Source organism: Cibotium barometz, chromosome 10 (genome assembly GCF_041138505.1).
Source record: "Cibotium barometz isolate CiBa-2024 chromosome 10, ASM4113850v1, whole genome shotgun sequence".
In the NCBI taxonomy this organism is placed as follows: domain Eukaryota; kingdom Viridiplantae; phylum Streptophyta; class Polypodiopsida; order Cyatheales; family Cibotiaceae; genus Cibotium; species Cibotium barometz.
In genome coordinates, this window is record NC_141055.1 from 12060150 (window position 1) to 12087241 (window position 27092).

The 27092-nt window shown below is 48.0% G+C and overlaps 1 protein-coding gene across 1 annotated transcript in view; it reads right to left on the reverse strand.

Moving 5' to 3' along the window:
- The window catches only part of LOC147634559 (acetyl-CoA carboxylase 1-like), a 72061-nt gene that overhangs the window by 8158 nt on the left and 36811 nt on the right, over window positions 1–27092 (reverse strand). The window contains exons 11-24 of the mRNA XM_086803666.1: window positions 13697–13736; window positions 13472–13596; window positions 13262–13378; window positions 13050–13124; window positions 12891–12947; window positions 12698–12802; window positions 12490–12576; window positions 12029–12220; window positions 11752–11940; window positions 11483–11593; window positions 10959–11051; window positions 10689–10865; window positions 10427–10504; window positions 10222–10344 (exon numbers count right to left, since the gene is read on the reverse strand). Of these exons, the coding sequence (XP_086659792.1) occupies window positions 10222–10344; window positions 10427–10504; window positions 10689–10865; window positions 10959–11051; window positions 11483–11593; window positions 11752–11940; window positions 12029–12220; window positions 12490–12576; window positions 12698–12802; window positions 12891–12947; window positions 13050–13124; window positions 13262–13378; window positions 13472–13596; window positions 13697–13736 (1569 nt within the window). The remainder of the gene's footprint in view (window positions 1–10221; window positions 10345–10426; window positions 10505–10688; window positions 10866–10958; window positions 11052–11482; window positions 11594–11751; window positions 11941–12028; window positions 12221–12489; window positions 12577–12697; window positions 12803–12890; window positions 12948–13049; window positions 13125–13261; window positions 13379–13471; window positions 13597–13696; window positions 13737–27092) is intronic.

Below are 27092 nucleotides of genomic sequence, written 5' to 3' on the forward strand. Positions count from 1 at the left end.
GTCAAGTGTACCACCTAGCAACAGTTTAGCAAAGGGGAATGTCATGTGCACCCCCACTTGGCTACAGGTGACATGGCATTCTTAGCATTCATAATCATTAAGCAGGGCATTCATAATCATTAAGCAGGGCATTCATAATCATTAAGCATTAATCCAGTTGTTACAACACCTACAGCAATTCATAAAGCATTCCAATCATTAATCCAGTTACAGCAATTCATAAAGCATTCCAAGCATTTAGGATATTCAACACATCAGGTCGGGGCCTGTGGAACCAGCCGAGAGCAGATAAAGAGGTTTTTTTGGCATTTATGAGTCGTGGATGATCCAATCAAACAAGCCGACTGCAGAACAGCCCGACCAGCAGCATCATCTCATATATAAAGAAAAGCACATCAATCATCATTCATCTTCTTCTCCTCAGCGTTTCCAGCCTGAGGAGCAAGGGCATCATTCATAGGCAGCATTCAGTCATAGACACCAGTCGGCATTCAGTCATAGACACCAGTCGGCATTCAGCCATCCTCCTGCCTCCTACACACATGAAAGCCAGCATCTCAAGGGTGGACCTCAGCATTGGAGAAAGGAACAATCAGTTATTATCATCATTCAGCATATCCCTCTCTTCCCGAGAAGGATCCTCATTTAGGACAGGCATAGATCTCCTTGTAACCATCGCATTTAATATAGCTGCATTGCATTTGCATTGAAACCATTCTCTTTCTCTTAAGTGTTTCTAAGTGAAGTTTAGTTAAGCCTAAGTTTGTTTTACTGCGATCAATCCCTCGCATGTCATAGAGGTGGTAAGTATTGATCATAGCTGAGCCTTAAGATCTAGCATTAATTTATAAGTGAGTGTGTACACACTCTATTAAGTTTTGGGCGACCAAAACTCACTTATAAATTATGACCAACCCTGCGTTTGCACACATTGATGTCTCAAGGTGGACAAACCTCAATGTCCACTGCCCGGACCTTATCCCCTTTGTACAAAGAGAGCAACCAGCCAAGTGTCCGATTTCCCTTGGACCCTTACTCTCTCTCTCTCTCTACCTGACACCTTAGGTGGACATCTCATCATCTCTCTCTTCTCCCCTCTCTAGAAGTTGGCACCCACTTCAAGAGGCCTTATGGTGGTACTTTCTGCACTTCCGCCTTTCCTACACCATATCCATGCCAAGCTTCCAAGAGTGTTTCCAGGCTGTATTCACTCTCCTACACACTCCCAATGGCTCGAATTCAGCAAAACAGTCCTTTTATTTGCTATAATTTCTAGTCTTTTGTCTAAAAACCTAATTTCAGCCTTCCTTTCTCAAAGCCAAACCATAGGGGAAGCTTTCCCAAGGTTCCCTACAACCACTTGAAGACTCTTGTCGCAAAGAATTGCAACATATTAAAGATTTCAACATTCCAAAATCTTCCATCGCAAAAACTTCTATTAACATCGACTCTACTTACAATTGGTAAGCTTTTATATCTTGTATTGTGCTTGTTGTCCATTAAATCTTAGTGTATTTAAATGCATTGAGTAGCATTGTGTTCAACCAAGCATTCCACACCAACCCATGGAATTACATTGGTATCAGAGGATATGGTTCTCTTTCACTTCCATCGTGAAAGACGATCACCGCGAGCACTATCTATCTCTACACTTAAAACACTATGGACAGCCGTATAGTGAATGTTGAAGATGCCAGCACATATGCATGCTTCTGATGCTTTACAGGAAGAACATACTCATGTGGTGGATACCAGGGAACAGGAACATGTGGGACAGTCGTCCCGTGGTAAAGAGAAAATGCAAGGAGAGTCCATACCCTTGAAGGCTAAACTTATTCGTATGCAGGCTCTTCTTTATGCACAAGAAAAAGAATTGAAGCTCTACCGCCAAGATCCATTGGTACATGATTGTTTGAAGGCCAAGAAAGCTGAATCATGCCATGGGAGTGATACCTCAAGAGTTGCACATGCAACCGAGGGATGCAACACGTGCATACTTGGCTCGTACTAAGGATGCCTATGGAGAAAATGCAACTATCCCATATGCCTTGGTATCCCCACAGGTGGTTGAACAAGAGCACATGTCTAAGAGGATGAACCCTCATACAACTAGAGAGGAACCATCAATGACTTCACGAATCACACCTTGTAAGTGTACTTTATGTAGCCCATGAAGAATGCAATGTTTATGGCAATGGTCAAAATGTATATCAAATGCCATTTCCGGCTGAAAATGTGCATGCACAACACATGCAACATGGGCTCCAATTTTCTGTTGGTGCAGATATTCGGCATATCTCCCATGCTACTCATGCCCCCGAGTGTGCACGTGAGGGAGAAGTTATAGGTGAGAATGCACCAATGTATATTGAGAGGCCAGCCATGCCTCATGCTTACAGGGCACATGTTTCTATGCCCAATGCATCCCCTTTTGTTCCCAAAAAGATGCCAATCACAAGGGCTGTCCCAATGGAGATGCATATAGAAAAACATGTTGAGATGCAAACTAAAGCATCAAAATCTCATGACTTCAAAGCTGAAGACAAATATGTTAAGTTTGATACATATCATAGAGAATATGATGCGTCAAAGCACTTGCTTTTATTGCCGAGTTTGATATTGCTTTTAGTGATAAGGATTTCACTCAAAAATTCATGATCCAACATGTAAGAATGTTTATGAAAGATATTGTTGCTCATTGGTGGCTTACTAAGAAGCTCTCCCCAAATCCTGTTAGATCATGGGAAGAGTTCAAGCAGAGGTTTTATGCCCAGATCTTGCCTCCCAATGCATTAAATAAGATAACAATGAAGTGGAATTGAGTGAAGCAGAATGAAGGGGAAACGGTGAATACATATATGTACAAGTTTCGGAAAGTGCTTTTGGAGGTGTCTCCATTTATGCATGTTCCAGAGGCAGAAAGGAAGAGAAGGTTTCAATCGGGATTACAACCCGTGTACAAAGCGGGACTACAAATGTATCCTGGTCACACCTTACAACAACTAATCACAGGCACCAGTGCCACCGAGCAATTAGAACTCAAATTGAGTCGATCCAACAACGCCCTCATTCCAAGGCTGTCCCAAACCTGCAAATTAGTGGACAGCCACCTAAAAAGGGACCAAAACCAAGACAAAAAAGGTCCAGAGGTTGAAAATAAGTACGCTAAACCAAGACAAAAATGGTCCAGAGGTTGAAAATAAGTATGCTAAGAAGCGTCCCTTAAAAGTGACAAACTATAGTCTCACTGATGAGCAGAAAGAGTAGCATATGAGCGAGGGCACATGCTTTACTTGTGGAAGCACTGAGCACATAGCAAAAGCATGCCCAAACAAGAAGCAACATGATAATGTGAATGCACCGAAGCCTAATGAGCATATGGTTCCCAATGTGTAGGGGAATACTTCACACGATAGCAAAGACAAGGTTGTACGTAAAGCTTGGGGACAACTTAAGGACCAACCTGCTTTGTTTATATTTGACGATTGTACAATTGAGAACTTTATATCTACACTAATGGAAGATGCTTTGGGTATTGAAGTAGGAGACATGGGTCCTCAAATTGAAGCAGAGGCTACCTTTGTTGGTAAAGAAGTGTAGGTTACGCCAATCATTGCCAAGTTGCACATACACATTCAAGGCTATTTGGATCATGAAAACTTTCTTCTAACTCCTTCGAATATGGATAAGATGTATTGCTTGGAAAGCCTTGGCACACGCATTGATCCATGCAAGGCTTACAAGACCAACAAGATCACCTTCATGCATAAAGGTCGAGAGCATGTGATTGATGCTAGTGAAGAGGGTGATACTATCCCCATTGTATCTCATGTACAAATAAAGAAAGTAATGAAAAAGGGTGCTTTTGCGTACTTGATTTTTGTACTCTTGCAAAACTTTCAGCCAATCATTACTACATTAGTTTATGGTAAGCTCGGGGTGAGACCGAGAATAATCGGACGAGGGTTCAACAAAGTGAACATCACGGGGAATCATGGACTTCTTTGGATCCCATAATCTCTAAGATTTGGATTGAGAGCTATAACCAAGGAATTTGCACTTCCTGGATTTGGGATCAAATTTGGACTTGGCAAAATCACGGATATGAGCATAGGCATCACAGCTAAAAACCTTGAGATGTAAACTGAAGGTTTTTGTCATGTAAAAGCCTCCTCCGGTGTCATATTAGCAACGACCTTTGTGGGAGAACGGTTGTTGATGCGGACGGCAATGGTCACAGCTTCTCCCCAGAAAGAGGGAGAAAGATTGGAAGAAGAAAGCATGGTACGGGCCATCTCCTAAACAGTCTCGTGTTTGTGTTCAACCACATTAATCTACTATGGAGTGCCAGGTATAGAGAACTAACGGCCAATACCTTTCTATGAACAAAAGTTGTGGAAGGCTTTGGAGATGAATTTTCCTCCATTGTCCAAACAGACTTGTCGAACCTTTTGTGTAGTTGCATTCTCGAACCACCCACTCTTGAAAGCGAGAGTAAGCCAGAGATTTTTCCGTGAAGAGGTACACCCAAACTTTACGTGAGAAATCATCAATAATAAGCATGACATACCTGGCACCACCCTAGGTAGTAGTCTGCATGAAACCACATAAGTCCATATGTATAAGCTCCAAGATGTGAGAAGCTCGATGGAACAGCCTCGTGAGGTAAAGGCTCTCTGCATTGCTTGCCATTGCAAACAAGCCACACAAGTGGAGTGGGAGGGTTTCAGCAGCTGCGAAAGACCCTTGACCATTTGTTGAGAAGACAGCTGCGAAAGAGAAGCATAGTTCAAGTGCCTATAGCGAGCATGCCACAACGTTGTATCCTCTTGAACTACCAAGGCATGATAGCTTTGAAGAAGTTGTAGCAATCAGACTGACTCATTCAAAGAGCCCCCAAAGTCCTTCAACCTGTAAAATACACATGGCAACAATCTGCAAGGTGTTGGTGTCAATGACCTCAAGAACTAAACTGTCAAAGTACACGTTGTAGCCTTTCTCAGCAATCTGAAATACTGAGAGTAGATTGCTAGAGAGCTTGGAACCATAAAGCACATCTTAGATGGTAGAAGGCTAGCCAAGAGAAGAGTTAAGCCGCACGTTACCCACACAAGATGTGTCAAGGTTGGAAGCATCACCAATGGACACCTTCGAAGAGATAGACCGAATATCATGCACAATGGACCTGTCATGAGTCATGTGAATAGTGCACCCACTATCAACCACCCAATCTATAAGACGTGAGGTGGCAGGAACAGGTGAGTCCATGGGAAGCTCCTCAATGCCAATGAAGACACTCTCCTTGGTGGAAGAGAAACTCTGGGATTGGTTGGTAGACAAAGAGGTTTGATTTGTGGGCTTCTTTACAAAACCACTTCTCTCTTCTTCTTGTGATAGTCGGGCTGAATGCGGCCAGAATGCGGCCATTGTGACCATAATAATGGCAAGTAAGATCAAGATTGTTAGCAGGTTTTGAGTCAACTTTGTTACTAATGGAACCCTTAGATTGCCATTTGTCTTTGCTCTTGGCCTAAAGAAGGGGAAGCACCCTAGCTTGTTTTCTTCCTCATAGCTCTATCCCGAAGCACGCCAACAACAGTATGCAGATCAGGAGTAGAGGGAAGAAGTGAAATAGTATCATAGAAAGATGATAAAATTTCAGGCAATTTGGCGAGGAGCCGATGAACAAAGTCTTCATCAGTAGCCTTGCTCCCCAAAGAGACCAACTGCTTCTAGATGGTAACAAACTCCGTGAAATCCATGATGATGGCAGTATCGAAGATCTTCAAGTTGGCAAGCTGATTCTCCAAGGCAATCTTCTGAGTAGAGTTCTCTCTATGATAGCTCCTTTGAATGGCATCCCACAATTCTTCTACGGTCTCATCATCATTGTCATCAAATTGACGAGCAATAGATGGTTTAATGTTGAAGATAATGAATGCATGTGCCCGAGCATCCTTATCAAGTGAGGCATCAATCTCAGCCCGAGGAGAAGTTGCAATTGGCTTGGCGTTGGCCCCCAAAACAATACCCATAGCCAATGATACCGGAGTAAAGTCTTCATCAGCAAAGACCAATCAAGGTAGTTGGTCCCATCTAGGATGGATTACCTTGGGAAGTTGGGAAATAGATGAAGAAATGACAGTCGGTGTAGAAGCCATGGAATCCTCCTCTTTAATCTACAGCAGAAAGGCTGCAAGTAGGTACCGGGGGGCTTCCCACTCCTCCCTAGACGCTAGGTGAGGTGAAAGTTTGTAGAACTGTACTCCTTCCGGAGATCAAGGCACACGAGTGAAGACGGAAGCCAACCCAATGCGCGACGAAGGAAGGGAGGGAGAGGCTAATGGAGCAAGCACTAGTTCGGGGTTGGGAATAAATACACAAAATAAAAAATTTGGGTTTTGCCTCTTCTGCAAGGAGGAAGGGCTGGAAAACAAGAAAAACGCTGGCTGATAGTCTTCCTATAAAGTGTAGAAGCAAGGGCCTAAGAACCTCAGCACTCTGATACCATGAGAAAATGGTTGAAGGCAGCAAGCGGAAGCAAAGGAGAGACTTGGAGCTCCCATCCCTACACATCCAGATTGCGCTTCGCGTATAGGGAAGCCCTGGTGGAGATTGTCTCATCATGTGTACATCTGAGCTACTTTTAGTGGCCCCCACTTTACCATGACCACAGCAGCACACACTAGAGTGACGCGGGGATATGCAGCTTTGGGCCTACTCGAGTGACAGTGCTTCCAAGCCCATTTCCATGAGCCCAAGACGAAGGGTTGGCTCTTCCACACCCTCGTCGCACCAGCCTTGATGTATGGGGCACCTTTCTGGGACCAGATCTATCAAAGCAAGAATGGCAGCATGTGGAGAGGCCCCAGGTCATGATGCTCTCTCTCATGATTCGGAGCAATCCACCGGTCCCACATGCGATCATTCAGGCAGAGTTCGTTGCACCCCCAATGGTGGTGGATGCACTTTTTAAGACAGTCACCTACCACTGCATCAGCACGATGAGCCCGAGGCTTGCCCTGGAGTCCTCACAACTCGCACTTGAAGGTGACACTGGAGCATGGTACGCCTGAGTTTCCACCTGGTTTTCAGGATACGGGCTCCAGATGGACCACCTCCCACCTCTTCAGTACAACCTGGACTCCACTTTTCTCCAGCTCCCCATGAGGACGTCAACCGAGTTATCTCGTTCAACCTCCTTAGCCTCCACATACACAGCACATAGATTGCACCCTCAGAGCTCCCACTGAAGATGCACTTCTACAAAGATCATTTCCTTAGGCTCACAGAGGATGACTTCATCCAACAGCCAGGCTACCTGGGTATTCACATGTCACATGCCATGCGGATTGCGATTGGCCAGCTACGGGTATCCTCTCACTGCCTGTGGATGGAGACAGGGCACACAGAGCGCATATTCAGAGATGGAGAGCTCATATGAAGACATCGGGAGGAGAGGATCTGCAGATTATGCCACACAGGTGTCGAGATGGAGGAGCACTATACCTATCAATACTCGGTGTTCTATGAGATCCGTGGGAGGTACCATTGTCTCTTCCGTAAGGGTTTTGGCCCATTATCCAGGATCATGGACTTCCCAGACCAATGTTGCCTGGGACTCTTCCTATTGGAGCTTCACAGACACAGAGATACAATGCTAAGTGTCGCCACAGCCACCAACGTCATCGGCAGTCAATCATCACCAATTTCTTCCTGGCCCAGGGAGGGTATCGGCATACTGGACCCCAGGGGTCCACCACAGGTCCGCCCTGTCCCCGAGGAGTCACTTTGGAACGTGCTAGTGAGCTTCGACATACCTAGCATCCCCAGCCCACAGAACACCAACCACGATCCTCGCATAAGCTCCAGATCCAGGACATGCTCCATCGCCATCACACCACCTTCCCACATACCATGACAAAAGGGGACCTCTAGGCTCTCCGCCATACTTAAGAACCCCTTGCTCGACATGCTTGAGACAGGTGTACCCTCTACTGGAGACATGCTTCATATGCTCATGTACTTCATGATGAGAGCCTCTAGTATTAGTGCTTATACCCCATGTACTTCCCCATGATGTCAGCCTCTACTTTCAGAGAGCTATGTTATTTGTACTTGTTTTGCTCTTCTTTTCCATGATGAGACATACCATGGATAGCATTGTATCACTTTTGTCTCACAGACCCATTGGGTCTTCAGGAGACGTTTAATATAACTCTCTCTCTCTCTCTCCCAGAGGGGGTCTCTACTTTGGTTCACTCCACTATAGGAGTGAAGCAAGGTTGCCCGTTATCTCCTTCACTGTTTGGTATGTATGTGGATGAGGCTTCTGACTACATTGAGAGATTGGGGGACAGAGGAGCCCAGCTAGCAGGTACATGGATCCCACTATTGTTATATGCTGATGATATTGTGTTGATCTCTGACTCTCCTGAGGGTATGCAGCGTCATCTGGATGCTTTACATGAGTTTGCACATGATAGTGGATTGTCTATCAACCTTGGCAAAACCAAGGTTATGGTGTTTAACACCACGCCACAGTGGGTTAGGCGATCCGCTTCCACATTTACATATGGGCAGGAGATTGTGGAGTATACAGATGCATATACATATCTTGGGGTAGTATTCAGTGGGCCAGTGTTTTCGATGAGGAGAGCAGCAGAGACTAGATTGACTAGAGCATATGCAGCCCTGGGTGGTTTGGAGAGGATGTGTTCGCAGGTTCAGTTTCAGGAACCTCGAACGAAACTCTGGCTTTTTGACACTCTAGTGACATCAGCTATGCTTTATGGAGTGCAGATATGGGGACCTTCAGTGGGCCATCACAGCGCAGGCGGATGGAGAGGTATGGAGAGGCCTTTGGTATCTATGATTGCTAGGCTTATTAGAGCCAAGGCTGTGGTACCTCATGAGATTATTCGAGCAGAGCTGGCGGCTGCCCCTCTGGTGATTGAGGCTCTTACGAGATCAGTCTCCTACATACATGGCTTGTGGGATCTCCCCCGAGACAGATATGCACGCCTCGCCCTGGAGTCCTCCCGACAGTTAGCTTTACAAGGAGACACGGCTTGTTGGTATGGACAGATGACATCTTGGTTCCAGGCACATGGTTTTAGCATGGACAGATTGCCTCCCTTCCAGTATTCTCTGGAGGCACCCTCTCTCACTCTTACACGGACAGAGATTACCAGACTCATCCGTCAGGATTTAGTTCAGCTGGACATTAGGAGGACATGGATACAGCCGACTGAGGAGCTGGGCACGAAGATGGCTTTCTACAGAGAGCATTTTCTTCAGCTCACAACAGATGGTTTTGTGATCAGACCCAGTTACATGGATGTACACTTGTCTCATGCAGTACGATGTGCTATTGGTCAGATTCGCACATCCTCACACCAGCTTGAGATTGAGATTGGCCGATATAGAGGTATACCAGCTGAGGCCAGGATATGCCGAGTATGCCATGGGGAGCCAGAGACAGAGCTGCATTATATATGCCATTGTACTGCATACTATGAGATACGTGGTCGTTTCCACTGTTTATTCAGAGAGGGTTTTGGACCACTTTCCAGAGTCATGAGGTACCAGGACCAGAGGTGTTTGGGATTGTTCTTGCTTGAGCTGCGGAGACATAGAGATAGCCTGCTTAGGCGCACAGAGAGCCAGACTCAGAGGCACATTACAGACTTCTTTAGTCCGGCCATCACTGCGCCAGATGGACCACAGCAGCAGCAGGACATGGATACCGCCCACACCAGGGGTACACTGATTGATCGTGCGATTGAGCTTGGGCGGTCCAGACGCCCACGACTACGGAGGAGGGCATCCCAGCATAGACGGAGGTTGCAGCGGCAGATTCGGATTATTCTTGTGAGGCATGCGAGACACCCAGTCAGGGTGCTGACCACAGAGGATATTGAGGAGATCCGCCAGTGTCCGATGCGGCACATATTATGAGATGGAGGTACCTCCATAGTGTACCTTCCAGTTCCAGTTTCATTTTCTAGGTGCCAGTAGTATCATCTTTATTTTTCATTTTTCTGGGTTTTTTTTTTTTAATCCAGACATTGTATCAGATCCACCATGATGTAACTTTTGGTCTCATAGGTCATTATGGCCTTTTGAAGACGTTAATATAACATTTCATTTCATTTCATTTCTCTCTCAAAGTGCTGTTATGATGATGTTCTATTCCTCCTTTCAAAAAATGTATCATACCTCAGCAACTTTTGTGTCATTAAATGCAGCAAAGCGAATCAGTTGCTCTCTGTATGCAGCAGGATTGGCATATACAAGTGCTCCCATCAACCTTAGGATAAGCTTGTTCTTCATCCTCACACCCTAGAGAAAATTTTATTTTGTCAATCACTTGAAAGCCGTTAAAACCTTTATGGACATTAGACAGACGAGACAACTCCTCTACCTGATGAGAGAGAACAATGTCCACTACTTTGAGAAGATCTTTCTTGTATTTGAGGCGCAACCCTTCAATAACGTCGGCCTGTGACAGAATACCGTAGCAATCAAAGTACTTTTAATTACCAGAAAACCCCCCCACCCCACCCCAACACACACACGTTTAATTAATCATTTGTTTATTTGTAACTGTGATTGTTTTATTTATTTGTGTTTGATGAGAAGACTCCATAACTAATACTCTGAAAAAAGGGGCCCTTGAGAGACACCTCTGGAATCTCATTGAATAATTCTTCGACATCCAAGTATGCTTCAAAGAGGGACTGCACAACGTTGCAAGCATGACCCTCCCTTCCACCTTCATATGATTTGGCAAGGCTTGCAAGCGGCTCAACCAGTCTTGCAATTGAAGACCTGTCCTTCTCTAGTGAAGAGGCCACAAATGTCTGCATAGAAGGAAAGCACTCAATATGCATGTGTTAGACCAAGGACACTTCCAAGGAGACAAGTGATCCACTCAAAATCTAGGAATCACAAACCTCCAAAACTGTTCGCAAAGCTTTTGCAGGGAAGTCCATGCTTCCAAGCGTGCTAGAAAAAGAATCTTCATACTCCCTGAAGTTTCCATCAAGCTGCAGAAAAATGGAATTTTCCATCAGGAATCGCATTAATAACCAAGTAAAAACACATGCAAAATGCTACTCCCAAGAGTATGCACACATTCACATGTACATGCGCACGTGTGCCCAAAAGTGTCAATGCATGCACATGTCCATGCGCTAGAAGACATCTTCTTGCGGGCACAAGTGCATGTATTCAGGTCTTCATGCATTTACATGCATGCGTGTGCATGCATGCATGTGTGGACATGCACATGTATGTGAAGAGACTAACATATGAAATAATCAAACATAACATGCACTTACACACACACACACACACACACAGTGTGTGTGCTGCATGCATGTGTGTGAATCTTACATGCATGTGTGGACATGCACATGTATGTGAAGAGACTAACATAAGAAATAATCAAACGTAACATCGATCATGTTATGTTTACCTGGGCCTTGAGATCTTTAGGAAGACGTGTGGCAAGAACGGACATACATTCTTGCCACTGAAGCAAAGGAAGCTGTGGATCATCCAAACAACTAAGAAGTGTATTTACAACCTGCAAATTAAACAAAAGGCTATGTAAGTGGCTCTACAGCCCTGGAACCTACCACCACATCCTAACCAGAGCACGTGGTCACAAGCTGCACCGTGACAAAGGGGAATCAAATAAAGAAGCCCTTCCACTTGTAACTCCACACAATAAGAACAACTCACATCCTCAATGTTATGCTCATAGCCAGCAAGCACCAGCTGAGCGGCCTGTATACTGGCAGCACAACGCTGGTGAACCCTTCCTGCCACTGGAGTGGGCGGCCCAAGAGGTGGAAACCCTCCTTCATACGGAACTGCTTTCCGTACAGCAGAGAGATCATCTAGATCAAGTCCCGCTATCAAGTCACCTGCCTATTGCACCAATTTGAAGACAGAATTTAGACCGTTGCATTGTACAGAATGTAGCACATGATTTGAACCCTTGTAACATGAGTTATACCAGCATTGCTTGGCCCTCTGACATTTTAAAATGGATAATTCCAGAAGCTGGAGACAGGAGAGGCATGCACATCTTCATGACTTCCACTTCAGCATATGACATGTCTGTGTCAACATGGCTGCCATCTGGGACCAAAAAGCGAAGTAGCTTGCAAGGAGTTTCTGCGATAAGGCGTGATGGGTCATGGTCATTCTGCAACAATACCCGATCAAAGTTTCTCACCCACAAGTTATGTACGAGAAAACCACTGTGATAAGATTTTGGGTGGATACAAGACATTCCCCACCCGTGGGACGGGCGAAAAGTTGGATGGGCAATCTTGCCCATCCATCCGTCACAGGCGGCCTGGATAGGCCTCTGCTGGCATTGTTTTGTATCCAGTAGTTAAAGAAACATCCGGGCCTCTGCTGGCATTGTTCTGTATCCTGTAGTTAAAGAAAGGTTTTATAGTGGATAAAAACCTGGAGTAAACATGTTTGGCCATTAATCAAGAGACGGGTACCAGCCGCTTCCTCTTCTGCATAAACTACATGACTGTTTCCATCCAGCTGCAAAATGATTTGATATACTTTAGTATTTTAAAGGAAGAAAAATTGTGCTAAATACTTAAGACACTCCTACCATCAGGTGTTTATAATGTTTGTTTATAACAGCAATTATGGGACTCACTTGGATCAGAAGCCCTCCATCTCTAAGAGTATATATATCAGCTTCAGCCCCTGAATTGTTTAGCCTGAGAGTGTAGTTGCCTGGTGCGCCCCGTATCATGTCGATCTGGCTCCATGCAAGCTTTGTCAGAATCAAGTCTACAAGAGCAGAAAGCAGAGAGAAAAGGCTAGTCAAGGGAAGCAGAAGAACGCACAGTATACTTTCTTCCTTCAATGTTGAGAGAGGTCTGGAAGTTGACCAGTGAGATATTCTGCCACAAACATCACACAAGCGTTTATCAACATGATCTCAGCATGGCACGTGGAGACAAAAAGGTACCAGAACCCTGCAGCTTGTATTGAGATCTACAAACCTTTGGTGGAATCTGGCCTTTCTCAAGGTACCCAATGTATTCCGAAACTCGTGCTGATGTGAGTGATGTGGCTTTCTGCACGGCAAAAAGCAAAGCATCAAGAGCAACTCTCAAAAACCTAACACACAATATTTTTTAAAATCTCGCAGCTTCAGTCAACAAAAAATGGAGCTGAAGCAGAAAGCTGTGATTTATGAGCTGATTTCTCTTACAAAGAGAGCCCCTCCGATGACTGACAGGTACCAAGGAGGCCTTTCTGCCCGTATTCGCATGGCGATTCTGCTGTCTAGCCAACCAGTGTGGATTTTGTTTTCCCTATACTCTTGTGCCTGTTACCATTAAAAGAACCTGATCAGAAACTAGTGGGGAAGCCCATGGCCAAGCCATGTTAAGTAGTATAGGAGTGACTTCTAGGTTCTTACATGGAGAAGATCAACTGTATAATCAACATTAGTTCGAATCTCGCCTCGAATTTGGAGTTCCTTCAAACCAAGCACCATGTTGGCAATAGCAAGGCCTCTGTTCTCTCCAAAAGCAAAGACATGTCCTGCAAACAAGACGGCACTTTATTTAGCTTGTCTGCCTAATGTGCAATAAAATCAAGTCAATTTCATGGAGAAAAATCACATTAGGAAGTTGGAAGTTACCAAACTGTGAATCTGAAAACTCGTGTATTCCACCACCCGACTGCCATACAATATCACACGAAAGTTACACAGAGGCTCTCTCTCTCTCTCTCTCTCTCTCTCTCTCTCTCAAATCCAGCTCAGCTATTGCAGACCCACCTTATGCAGAACTCGACCAGCTCTCTGTTTCATACAGCCAGCAGCCATAAAACCTCTTGAGCACCAAATCGTCTAAGATCTAAGGTTTCACCCATAGACATGTTGACATGGTGATTGTCAGAGAATAAGCAGCACACAGACAAACATGGCAAAAGCTCCTGCTTTTTCCATAGATATGCAACGATTCCATGAGCCGTTTATGCACATCTAACCATTGCACCTTCCCCATTCACCTCTAACTCTGCTCCGTCCTCTGCCCTAAGTGCCCCATACCACCGGGCCTTGGAAGACAAAACGCAGCCCACAGATTAGAGCTCGGAAGATCCATGCAATGGATTTTCTCCTCTCCTTCCAGAGTGTTTCCCCTAACATGGGACTGGCACACAGAAAATATAGGGACAGCTGAGAACTATGGCATGCCAAAAACTGCCGCACAGCGCTGGCTGCTGAGACATATGGCATAGGGCTAATTGTGATACATTGTACACAGTCCAGGCCCACATGTGTCAGTCTAGAGCGCAGACAGCAGGGCTGGTATGGGCTGCAGGTATGGGTGACTTGCCATCTAAAAAAGCATGTGTACTTTGACCATAAGTATCCTATATGCTAAAAAAAGGGGCGAAGAAAGCTGAAAAGCTGGTGCCTAGTTATTTTGGGACTATACTTGTTATTTCAGGTGTTTGCTTGCTTTTTTGGGGGTACAAGCTCATAATAGCCTGCATGCTTGAAGCGTGGGCTGTAAGTCGACCTATGTGAGTTGTATCTACCCTAAAAGCTGAAGCTACAGAACCCTACCGGGGTACATGTGGATGCTTGTTTTTTTTAATCAAGAAAGAGACTTCTATTAAGTATGAAAAAGGCATACAACAATAACGGCTATAAGCCGGAATAGAATAGAATCACCCCAATATGTAAGGTGATTTCAACCACTGAGGAGCATCATGATGCCATGAGAGACCTGTGGGACTAGAGGAAAAGAAAATGCCATGGTCCCACTCCTACATAAATATAACGTGCTTTACTTGCACGGAACAAGAGGACCCGTGAATACAAGCCCAAGCAGCCATGAGAGTATGGATGATATCACCCCATATAGTACTAATGAAGATCTCGACACCCTCAATAGCCTCCATGCATCTAGCTCTCCAGATCTGCCATGCTGTAATACTGGCAACAATCTCCCAACTGGTGTCAATCCTTTGTCTGGGGGTGTATAATCAGAGTAAGGGACATCCTACAACAAACCATGCTGGGCAATACCTCTACAAATGAAAATAGCAGAGTCTATACCACTGCCCTCATAAAAAAACAACGGACCGGATTGGGAGAGCCAAGCAACTGCCCCCCAAGTCGGATGCATGGCGTGGCCACTCAATTTGCCCATAAGTTGGGCTATAGAACCCCAAATATATTGTGCAGTGCTACATCCCCATAAACAATGCTGTTCAGTCTCAGAATTTGCCGCACATCTCGAGCAGGTAGGTGCTACACCGAAGAACGATCTCCACTGATTGGTGGGAAGACCACCATGTAAAAATAACCAAAAGAAATGAGAGATCTAACTCCTCCTGTATGAATGCCAACGCCTATGCCAATATCTACACTGTATCGCTGGAGAGATATCATAATTCTCCCAATGAGGCCTAAGAGTAGGGATCCTATGCATCTGTCCAGAGAGGAGAAGCCTAGCATTCCGGACTGTGAAACTCCCACTCTCCTGGATCCCACTGAAGAAATCTGATAGGACTACCACCATATAGCCACAAACACCAAGAGCCATGAGTCACTATCTGAGGAGAACGATCAATGAACCAATGCTTCCCCAAATGACCAACAATCCTCATTGGACTAAGCCTAGTATCTGGGATGATCCCCTCCATGCTACATCTCCTTAATCTCCCTCCAAGCATGATAGAAAAAATGATGCAATCTGTTCCCTCTTGGACCGAGAGAGCAACGACCTGCAGAGGTATGTCTATCCTCGAAAAAAGACTCCCAGCCAACTCAGATGATAGTCTCCATGAAAGGTCCCAGAGAGCCACTCATGCAGAATAGATGCATCAATCTAATCAATACGTATGCGAGAGCCCCTAAGATGCTGAATGGATGAAGCTCTTTGATCCTCCGGAAGACTCTTTAGGGTCTTCCAAGCAAGAACGGTGTATGCACATCTCTCCCATCCCGACCGCTGCATGTAACGAGATGCACCAAGTGCCCGACCGGCCTCATACCTGATGAACTCGTTCCACATAGCCTCTGTGAACAAACACCGTGTGCTCGGCAGCCAATCTCTCCCAACACAGGGTGTACATCCAGAAATCTGAGACAAGAAAAAATCCTTCCAAGGCTCAGTGCCTCCAAGGAAACCTCTGACCACAAGTTTACAGAGCAACGCCCTGCACAGATCAATAATATTCAACCCCCCCCCCCTCTCCTCTGGGCTGAATAACTGTGAGCCAAGCTACCCTGGCACAAGAAGTGTCTGTGGTGCCATCCAAACCCAACCAAAGAAAATTGTGGATCAATCTCTGCAATTGGCCAATGCACGCACGAGAGAAGCACCAACAAGAGGCAATAAACCAAGCCGAGGCAAGCAATACCTGATTAGCCACCAAAGCTTTGGAGGCTAAATCTAATCTCCTAGAGCTCCAATGAAGAAGCTTCTTGCAGATACTCATAAGTACCAGAGCAAACTGTTATGTAGGAGAAATATCAACCCCAACCTGGCATCCCAAATATCTAGTAGTGCATCCTCTACTACTCCAAGTAAAACCAAGCTCTACACCCCAAGCAACTCTCGGTGAGTCACTAATCCAAAAACTAACAGATTTGTGCCAGTTACTGAGTGCCCCTGTTGCCAAACAAAACTCTTCCAGTTCTACCCGAAAGGAACATAAGCATATGTGTGAAGCCTCCAAGAACATGGATGTGTCATCAACTAACTCAGAGTCAACCAGGTCCTCTTGACTACGAAGAGGCAACCTCAATCAAGAAATACCAACAATGGAGCAAAGGAAGCTGCTCATGGCCTCTACAACTACGATATATAATAATGGGGCTAAAGGGCAACCCTGCTGTAGTGAGCAAGAAATCTGAAACCGCTCTCTTCTATCACTGCAAGCGAGCACACTACTGTGGGCATCACGATAACGCATGAAACTCCCTTTATCCATCTCTGAGAGAAACCCATATGGCTAAGAGTACCCTCCAGGAAGTCCCAATCCACTCTATCATAGGCCTTCTCAAAATCCAAGAGCAGAATGGCTAAGGGCTAATTGCTCACTTTGGCCCATTCCATGGCCTCCCAAAACAAGAAAATGTTATCAAAGATATCCTTCCATGTAAGAATCCATTCGCAGTATCATGAATGACATCCTGCAAAATTGGCCTGATGCTCAATGCCTTAGCAAGAATCTTATAGTAAGGTGATAGGTCTCCACTGGCCAATCAATGTCTTATCCCCACTCTTAGGGATAAGATAAATAAGCCCCTCAGTGAGAGAAGAAGGCATAGAACCTGTGCCCACATCTCCTAGAGAGCCGATGTGATCTCAACCCCAATCTCATCCCAAAAAGTAATGAAAAAAACAGGGGAGAGGCCATCCTCCCCTGGACACTTACCATGAGGTAAGGCATGAAGAGCATGACTGAACTCCTACATAGAAAAAGGGGCATCTAGAACAGCACGCATCTCCTCAGTGATCAAGTGTAGTAATGCATTCCAAACCTTCCTCTGTGCCTTATGTCTCAAATCAAAGTGTGCCTCAGCACTAAGAAGCTGGCGATAGAAATCAGTGGCAATCTGTCTAACCATAAGAGGATCTGAGTGAAGAGTGCCATGTGAATCCTACAACTGCCTGACACTATCTCTGGTATGAGATGGGACGTGAGTAGCAAAGAAATGTTTGCTGCATCTGCCACCCATCTGGCCTAAAAGGATTCCAAGGCATGGTAACAGTACTCCACATGCTACTCTAGAGAGTGATGAAGTTCTGTCCTAACAGTACATAAAGAATCTACAACCCATTGAGCATGAGGATGTTTCTCGTGCTCTTCATGTAAGGCAGTCAGTCTACGTCTAACAGCCCTTTCTAAATCCAAGGCCTCTTGCCTCTTAGAAAGGGAACATGTGTGATAAAAGTCACTAATATCACAGAGAGCAGAGGCCAAGGTTTGTGAGGCCTACAAGAAATCATGAGATCTCCAAATATCAAGCATACAACGTGATACCTCTGGATTTGAAAACAAATCATCAGGGATGCGTACATGGGGTGCTGATCCATGGCGACTCGAATCTCTAATGCATAAAACAACTGGGCAATGATCCGATTTAGAGGTGCCTGCAACAATAAAAGTATGCCCCCCTTGTTAGCACATTCATCCCCAGATTCTGCTCTTTTATGGTGCCCATTTGGTCCCTTCTGCATTGCCCTTGCTTGTGGGCTGGCCACCCCTTTTTCTAGCATTTTTTTGGGATTTTTCCCAGCCTTTCTGGCATTTTCCAGTCGGCCATGTCTAGTAGCTCCAGTCGGCCTGTTTTGCAGCTCCAGTCGGCCAGCCTTCCCCTACTATAAATAGTGGGTGCTGGCCTCTCTTTTCTCATTCAGTCTTGTACATATTTTGCTCCCTCACTTATGAGACTTGTATTGTCTCTTGCTTGGGACTGTTTTGCTTCAGTATATTCAGCATAGTTCTCTCCATATCTCTCTCTCTCTCTCTCTTGCACTCTCTGTTCAGCACATTCTAGTGCAACTCTGCTTCCGCTCTGTGCACTCTTTCATGGTATCATCGCTCCCGGTTTAGCAACCTCCTTGCTGCCCCAGTTTCAGCACTGTTTTCAGCACCCTCTCCTCTGCGTTTTCTCTCAGATTTGCAGCCCTTTGCTGCTGCGTTTTCTGGACAGCACCTGCTGATCACTTCTCTTCCAGATTGGCTTCACCAATTGCAGCCATCAGGTATTTTCTGATCAGCGTTTTCTTTCCACGTGGAGATTGGACATAGGCGGCCTGTTTTTCTTCACGACAGTAGCCTTCTGTGCTGCATTTTCCTCTCCAGTGTGCTTTCCCCTTTGCAGAGGGGGTCTCTGGTGTTGCAGGCTTTGGTGGCACTCTTGGTACCTATGGAGGACACTTCTTCTTGAGAGTTTGTGCATTTTTTTTTAGATTGAGCCCAAGCTTTTTTGATGGCTGCACCGACTTCTCTACATATGTTTGCTGAGTCTGCCAAGTTGGATGGTTCCAACTACACCCTATGGAAGGTGAAGGTGAAATCGGCCTTGCGTGGTGTGGATCTTTGGGATTGGCTTGTTACACCGGCCAATGCCACCCCTCCCACCCTTGCTTCCGGTGGTGCGACTCAGGCACAGGTTGATATTTGGCAGTCGAATGATCGATGCGTTTTCTCCTTTCTGATGTTGAACTGTCAGGATTCTGTTCTCTCATGTGCGTACAACAAATGTTGCACATGAAGTTTGGAAGGCTTTTGCGGATCTCTATAAGATTAAGTCTCCAGGTCGGATTTTGGCGTTGGAAAACAACTTATGAACTTATCAGTTTCTGCCTTTCCATCTTTATTTGCTTTCATCTCAAAGATGAAAGATCTCCGGGAGGGACGAGCTTGCTGTTTGTCGCAAGGACATCTCCACGCAGGACATGGCTATTCGGCTGCTCTCCAAACTTCCAGAGAGGTTTGATGCATACTTTCAGTCTCTTGTTTCTTCTCCTCGTCCTGTTCCAGTTACTTGGGAGGAAGTTCTCCCCTCTGTTATGCAGATTGAGTCTCGCTTTGAGGAGCGGACTGGCACCTCTAGTGGCCCTGATGGAGCTTTGGCAGCACGAGATAAAGGGAAGAATCAACAAAAGAAAGGAAAAGGGAATTCTGACAAGAACTCCAAGGATTCCGACAAGGATAAAGACAACAAATTTTCAAAGAATAAGGACATTGAATGTCATTATTGTGGCAAGAAGGGTCACAAGTCACCCCCAATGTCACAAGAAGAAGTGTGATGAAGCAGCAAAGAACTCTTCCTCAACAGCGGTGTCTCAACCCAAGAAGGATGATGGCATTCTTCTCTTAGCAGGTACTCGGCGTATACTTGCTCTTGTGACTTCTCAGTCACGGTCTTGGATTGTTGATAGCGGTGCCACTGCTCATATGACACCCCATCAAGATTGGTTCGAGGACTTCGCTGCCTGATCAAGCGAGATCACTTTGGGTGATTCTTCTTATGTGCCAGTGCACGGCCACGGCACTATCCCCATCTTCCGTTCTGACGAGGACAAGAGGTACTTCTCTGACGTTCTGTATATTCCAGATTTGGCTTTTAACGTTTTGTCAATGAGTGCTCTTACCATTCGTGATAAGGCAACTGGTAGCATCTTGGCTCAGGGAGTCCAAGATAGTGGTCTCAACGAGTTGACCGCTCTGCTTTCTTCTGGTGCTTCTTCTACTCTTTGGCATGCTCGGTTTGGCCATTTGAGCTATCAGCTTCAGCAGTGAGCTTCGAAGAATGGGTTGGTTGAGGGATTACCGACCATCAAGGCTCCATCTTCTGCCTGTTCCTCTTGTTTACAGGGGAAGCAACACCGAGCCACCTTTGCGAAGGCCATGCTACCGTCGTTTGCCTAGCTGCCATCGCATGTTCTGCTTCTGCCGGGTGTGCACGGTCGCCTGTGCTAGCCAGGCGACACACAGATCTTCAACATCACTTGCTCTCATTCATGCAGACTTATGTGGTCCTATGAGTACCGCGTCTTTAAGTAAGGCGTTGTACATGCTCGTGATGGTGGATGATTTTTCCAGATATACTTGGGTTTTCTTTCTGAAGACCAAGGATGAGACTTTTCAGCACTTCTGTGATTGTTATGCAAGCCGACAACTCACTGATGCCGAGGAGAGGTATCGTGAAATGGAGAAAGGTGGTTTATCTCTTGTTTTTGCAGTAAAGAAGTTCAGGTCATACTTGTTACCTCGCCCTTTTTTCTTCCTCACATCTCAACCTTCTTTACAATTCTTGGTCCGCAAACCCAATCTTGCAGGAGGAAAGTTTGCAAAGTAGATTTGTGAGCTTCAAGAATTCTCTTTCACTTTTATTACAGAAAACACCACTAGGGCCTCTCTTGCAAATTTGCTTACAAGGAAGGAAGAGGAAGAAGGAACAGGAACAAAGGAAGAAGTATATGAAGATTTGGAGACACCACCAACTGCTTTCACTATGCATTTTGATGGAGCCTTTAGCCCTTCTAGGCAATGTGGGACTGGGGGGGATAGTTTTATTTGATCCAGAAGGAAAAGAGGTATGGGCCAAGGGTAGGGAATTTCCAAAGGCTATATCAAATAATGTGGCAGAGTACAATGCATTAATTTGGGGATTAGAAGATTGCATAAAAGATGGGATTAAAGAGGTAGAGGTTAAAGGGAATTCGCAATTGGTCATCCGACAAATAAAAAGAGAATATAAGGCAAGGAGTCCTAATCTCCAAGAATTATATAAAAGGACAATGGAGTTAAAAGAAGCTTTTGAGTTTTGTAAATTTGTGCATATTAACAGAAAGGATAATCAAAAGGCTGATGAATTGGCTACTAAAACTTTCGCTTCTTTCAAAGTAGCTATTCTTGCATTAATGGATACAGGTTGGCCTAAGCTCCAAGATGTTCAACACTATTTAGATACAAGATACTTCCCTCCTGGATTAAATCCTCAATAGAAGCAAAGGCTTACAAGGAAAGCTCATCCTTACACAATTCTAGGGGATGTTCTTTACAAGCAAGGTAAGAATAAGATTCTTAGGAGGATAGTGAGCTTGGAAGAATCTAAAAGGATTATGGAATTATGTCATGAATGTTCAGGTCACTTTGTCTCAGCCAGCACAACTTGGAGGATCCTTAACACAGGTTATTATTGGCCTCAACTCACCAAAGATGACTATGAGTGGTGTGCAGAAGCTGTGAAGTCTATCCCAGCATATGGTCCATTTGAAAGGTGGGGATTAGATTTTGTGGGCCCACTTCCTCGTTCCTCACATGGGAAGTATTACATATTGGTGGCCACAGATTATGCAACAAGGTGGGCAGAGGCAAAGGCCATGGTCAATAATAAAGCAATGGCTGTGGCATCCTTTCTCAGGGAATACATATGTGCCGGATTTGGGTGTCCATTAGAAATCCTTACGGATGGAGAGAGGTCTTTCAAGAATGACTTGATTGAAGCTTTGGTGCAGAAATTAAAAATAAAGCATGCTATGTCAACTCCCTATTATCCCCAATGTAATGGTTTAGTAAAAAAAACTAATGGACTGCTTTGTGGATCTTTGTCTAAGCTAGTGGATACTATGAAGAGAAAGTGGGATGTGCATTTGCCAGAGGTCCTATGGGCCTATAGGACAACTCACAAACTCTCTCTTGGTTTCACACCTTTTCAGTTAGTTTATGGAATGGAGGCTATTTTGCCAATAGAATTGAAAATCACAAGCCTTCGCACATCTTTTGCACGCTTGAATAATAAAGAAGAAACACATGCCAATCCAATGGGAACAGGTGATTGCGAACACGACTGACGACCTCGCCTGCGAGCTCCGCCTCTCCCCCCCCCGCTGCTTCTCGCCATCGCGCCCCCCTCTCCCCCCCGCCAGTCCACCGCTTTCTCCTCCGTCCTCTCCCCCGCCTCCTTCATTGCGCCCCTCTTCGCCATCTCTCCCCCGCCTTCTGCCTCGCATCCTCCCCCGCCTTCGCTCCGCCGCCTCCCTCCTCGTTTCCTCCCCCGCCTTCTTTCCCCCCGCCTTCTCTTCCTTCGCCACCTTCCACGCTGCCTTCCCCGCCATTCCCCCCGCCGCTTGCTTCCTTCCCCCGTCATCTCTTCCACCGCCTCTCTAACCCCTTCGCCTCCTTCTCCCCCGCCTCTCTTCTCTCCCCCGCCACCTCTCCCCCCTCCGCCTTCTCCTCCGCTGCGCATCTCTTCCCCTCCGCCTTCTCCCTCTCCTCCCTTCCGTCTCGCCCCTCCGCCCACCGCTAGCTCCTCCCCGCCTCAGCTTCCCCCCCCCTCCCCCCCCGCCCCACCCCCGCTATCCTGTAGCCCTCCGCCTCTCTTTTTTCCTCGCAGGGCTGTGTCCCTCCCGTTGGTGACCCCGGTTTCTGGCCTTTTCCCTCTGGAGGACTCCATAGAAGCCGCTCCGACTAACCCTGCCGATTCTGGTCTCCGTCTGGAGTTCACAGCTGAAGATCTTCAGTTGTTTGTTTCCACAGTTTCCGCTCTTGAGGCCTCCTCCTTGGTCTGCAAGATAGTGGGTAGCCGTCCGATGCGAAGAGAGCTTCGCGACCTTCTGCAAGGCAGCCTTGTTGGCGTGCCCGCCAAGATCGTCAGCGTAGATTTTTTGGGACGTGGCTACTACCAGGTGGATTTCGAGTCCCCACAGGCAGCTCAGATGGTGCTGGCTCGGAGCCCCATTGCCCTCCGCTCATCCCGGGCGTTCCTGGCGTGATGGACTCATGGTTTCGACCCCGCTTCTGACCCGCTAGCAGGCGCGACAGGTTTCCCCGTCACTATCTGCTTTCCTGGACTCCGTAGGGAGTACTTGCCCCTCTTGTCATCCATTGGCAAGGCGTTCGGGCAGGTGGTGGAGACGCCTCAGACAGCGGCTTCAGTGATTGCTTGGGCAGCAGGACTCCCGGCCATTCGAGTTGTGGTTCCGTCACCGGAGTCCCTCCCGAAGACGATCCTTCTCCCTTGTCTTTCTGGAGGACATCTGATACAGCGCGTGGAGTATTCGGGCCTCCCCGGCCACTGTTACACATGTCGGGAGATGGGCCATCTCGCACGCGCCTGTCCCCGCAAGGGGGTTCATCCTTCACGCTATGCCGCCTCTGGACCCCCTGCAGGAGACCCGAGGGGTGGCCATCCACCTCAGAGACCGGACATCCCTGGCTCGCCACAGCAGGCGCCATCATCTGACGAGCAGGCCCCGGCGGAGGATGCCGCGCAGACCTAGGAGGCTGGCGGATGGCAGGAGGTTCGCCGGCGGAAACGCCCGGCCCGCAGGGACCGTCGCAGACGCCAGCAGGCAGCACAGGCTGGCGGACAGGCTGGCGGACAGGCGACTCCGGTTGGCGTACAAGCACCTACCCGCACTTATGCTCCAGTCAGGGATAGGTGGCCAGCAGGTCCCACCCCGATGGACGAGGATTCAGACTCAGTGCCCGTTGTGAGGCCGCTGGTGGAGCTTCCCACGTGGAGACCCCGCTCCCGCCTCCCCCCCCGGGGGGCCCCGCCCCCTCCTTGGAGCAGATTCCTGAGGATCCCGGGCCGCACTCTTCGACCCCCGGCTCCCCTTCCCCTCACCCGGAGAGCACTCCTTCCACCCCCCCCTCTCCCCTCCCAGCCCCCCCCCTCCCGCCTCCCCCAGCGGCCCCCCCTCACACCTATCCTCTGGCAGATGCCTCTCCATCCTCTCCTCGCTCTCCCCCCTCCTCGCCGCGAGCCCCCATCCCTCCCTCGGCCTCTCCAGGATACTTCGCCAGACCACCCACTGCCCTGGGGCAGCGCAGCTGGGTAGGCCAGAGCTCAGTCCAACGGCTGTTCCACCGCCACTCCGGGCCGGTGGAGATGGCGATCCTTGCTTCGCCCGCCACAGAGTTCTCTCCAGCCTCCCCTGGGGGGCCCCGCGAGTGATGGGGCTACCAGTGGATTACGGTTTTTTCAGGTGCCTCCAGCTGGATGCTGGCCCGTTCGAGACACTGGTCGCGCCCTTGCGAGTTTGCGTGGTGTGCCATCCCTCTCGTTCTCCCTCAGTGGTGAGCAGCATGGTGGCTTTCTCCTTTCCTCTCAGTGTTGCCCCAGACACAGCATGGGATTGCAACTCTGTAGAGGAAGTTTTGCGTGATCAGATACTGGAGTTTTCTCACCACTTCAGTGACTTGGGGCTCACGGACCTATTGCAGACCCGATTACACTCAGCCCGCATGAGCTTGTTTGGTATAGGAGACTGGCGGGCGGATCCGGTCCACACCTCAGTTGAGGCGGTGCTTCTGATTCTCCTCCATGCCGCCCCGAGGGTGCAGCCTACCTTTAGATACATATATGCAGAGGATTGGTCTCACGCCTATGCCCTGGACAGGGCGAAGGCGGAGTGGGGCTGGACACAGAGACAGGTCACCCTCTTTTTGGAGAGACTCCGCACCCGGACAGACAGTGATTATTCTCCCTCCAAGCCGGCGCCCGAGACTCACAGAGTGGAGGGCAGATCATCCGGGCCGGCTGAGAGGGGTGAGCCAGTGGAGGCTGCTTCACTCGCCATAGCTCATCCATGAGGATCCTCTCATGGAACATCCAGGGTCTCGGTGGACATCACTGCTACATTGGTCGGGGCAGACTTCGCCAGGAGATCCAGAGGGCTCTCGTTGGAGGACCCATAGATATCCTTTTCATCCAGGAGCACCACCTTTCTGCCGGGCGTACCCGCACCTGCGGGAAGATCTTGCCAGGCAGGAGTCACACTTTTTGGTCACCGGCATATGGCTCCCAGGGGAACCAGGGTGGAGTATGCATCTCAGTCAGCGAGCAGCTTCTATCCGAGGTTGTGGACTCTGGCATTCTGGTCCAGGGTCGTGCGCAGTGGATCATCCTTCGGGTTGGGGAAGACCACATTGGCTTCCTCAACTTCTACGCCCCTAATGGGGCGACCGGGAGAGCCGAGTTCTGGAGCACCATTAGGCAGTCCCTCCCCTTGGCAGACCACTGGTGCCTCGGAGGGGATTGCAACATGCTGGAGGATGCAGAGGACAGGATGGGGGGCAGCCAGGAGACCATTCATGGGCCGGAGCTCGCTGCCTGGGAGGAACTAGTGCTACAGGTGAGAGGCCAGGATCCGTGGACTCTCCCGGAGTTTGGCAGGTTGCAGGGGAGTCTATCTTTCTCGCGCTCGGATAGACGGGCCACAAGAGTTAACCTTTCCCGCATCGACAGGTTTTACATTGATGAGTGGGCCTGTGATAGAGGTGGCACAGTGGGCATACTTGCAGGCTCCTCGTTTTCAGACCACTTTCCAGTGCTTCTCCAGATCGAGGACCCTACGAGAGGAGAGCAGGGCCAGAGCGTCCGGATTCCAAACTGTCTCATAGAGGAGCCCGAGATTGCGATCAGAGTTGAGCAGGTCTGGCAGGAGCTGCAGTTCAGGAGAGGATCGGCACCCAGCGATCTTGCCAGTGGCTTGCAGGAGATCAGCCAGATGCTCAGACAGGCTGCCTTGGACCGGCTGGAGGCCTTCAGAGAGCAGGAGAGGAGCCTACGGAGGAGTCTAGCGTCCCTCCAGAGACTCCAGGAGAGGGATCCTACGAGCCCTTGGATCTCAGAGCAGATGGAGTCAGCTCGCACTGAGATCAGATCCATCGAGGAGAGGAGGGTGGAGTTCCGATTCCATGCTCGGGCTTCTTTTTGGACACAGGCTGGAGACAAAGTGACTCGAGATTTCTTTGAGGCGACAGGGCCTCGCTTCAGACGAGAGGGTCTCAGGCGTCTTCGGCAGGCTGATGGCCAGGTTGTGGTGGATCCCCCCCAGGGTTCGGGCTATAGCCACAGATTTTTACAGGGATCTTCTCTCTGCTGAGCCAGCAGATGACAGGGTGAGAGAGGCTCGGGAGGCAGTCTGGAGCTTCACGAGACCGGTTGTGCCGGCCCATTTGCAGCACTCCCTTCTCTCCCCCTTCTCGGATACGGAACTGGAGGAGGCTCTTCAGGCATTACCTCGGGGCAAATGCCCAGGAGAGGACGGTCTTTCGGTGGCTTTCTTCCAGAGGTACTGGGGCCTCTTACATAGGGGCTTCAGATTGGCATTCCAAGAGATTATGGAGTCAGGAGTCATGCCGGACAGCATGGTAGAGGGGTTGATCCACTTGATCCCCAAAGAGGGAGGAGACAGACTGGAGATTAGACAGTGGAGACCGATCACCTTGCTAGGCACGGCCTACAAGGTCCTAGCTAAGGCGATCAGCAGCAGGCGACTTCAGCCTCACCTTCCGGACATCATCCACTCCACGCAGACAGGCTTCATCCAGGATAGGAGCATTCTGGATAACATTTTCTCTTTCTGGGAGGCTACGGCTCTGGCTAGATTTCGACAGGAGGATCTGGCAGTGCTCCTTCTCGACTTCGAGAAGGCATATGATCGGGTGGACTGGGCCTTCTTGGAAGGCACTATGGAAAGGATGGGCTTCCCCCCTCAGTGGATCCGTGGGGTCTCTGCACTCTACACATCGGCTCATAGCCAGGT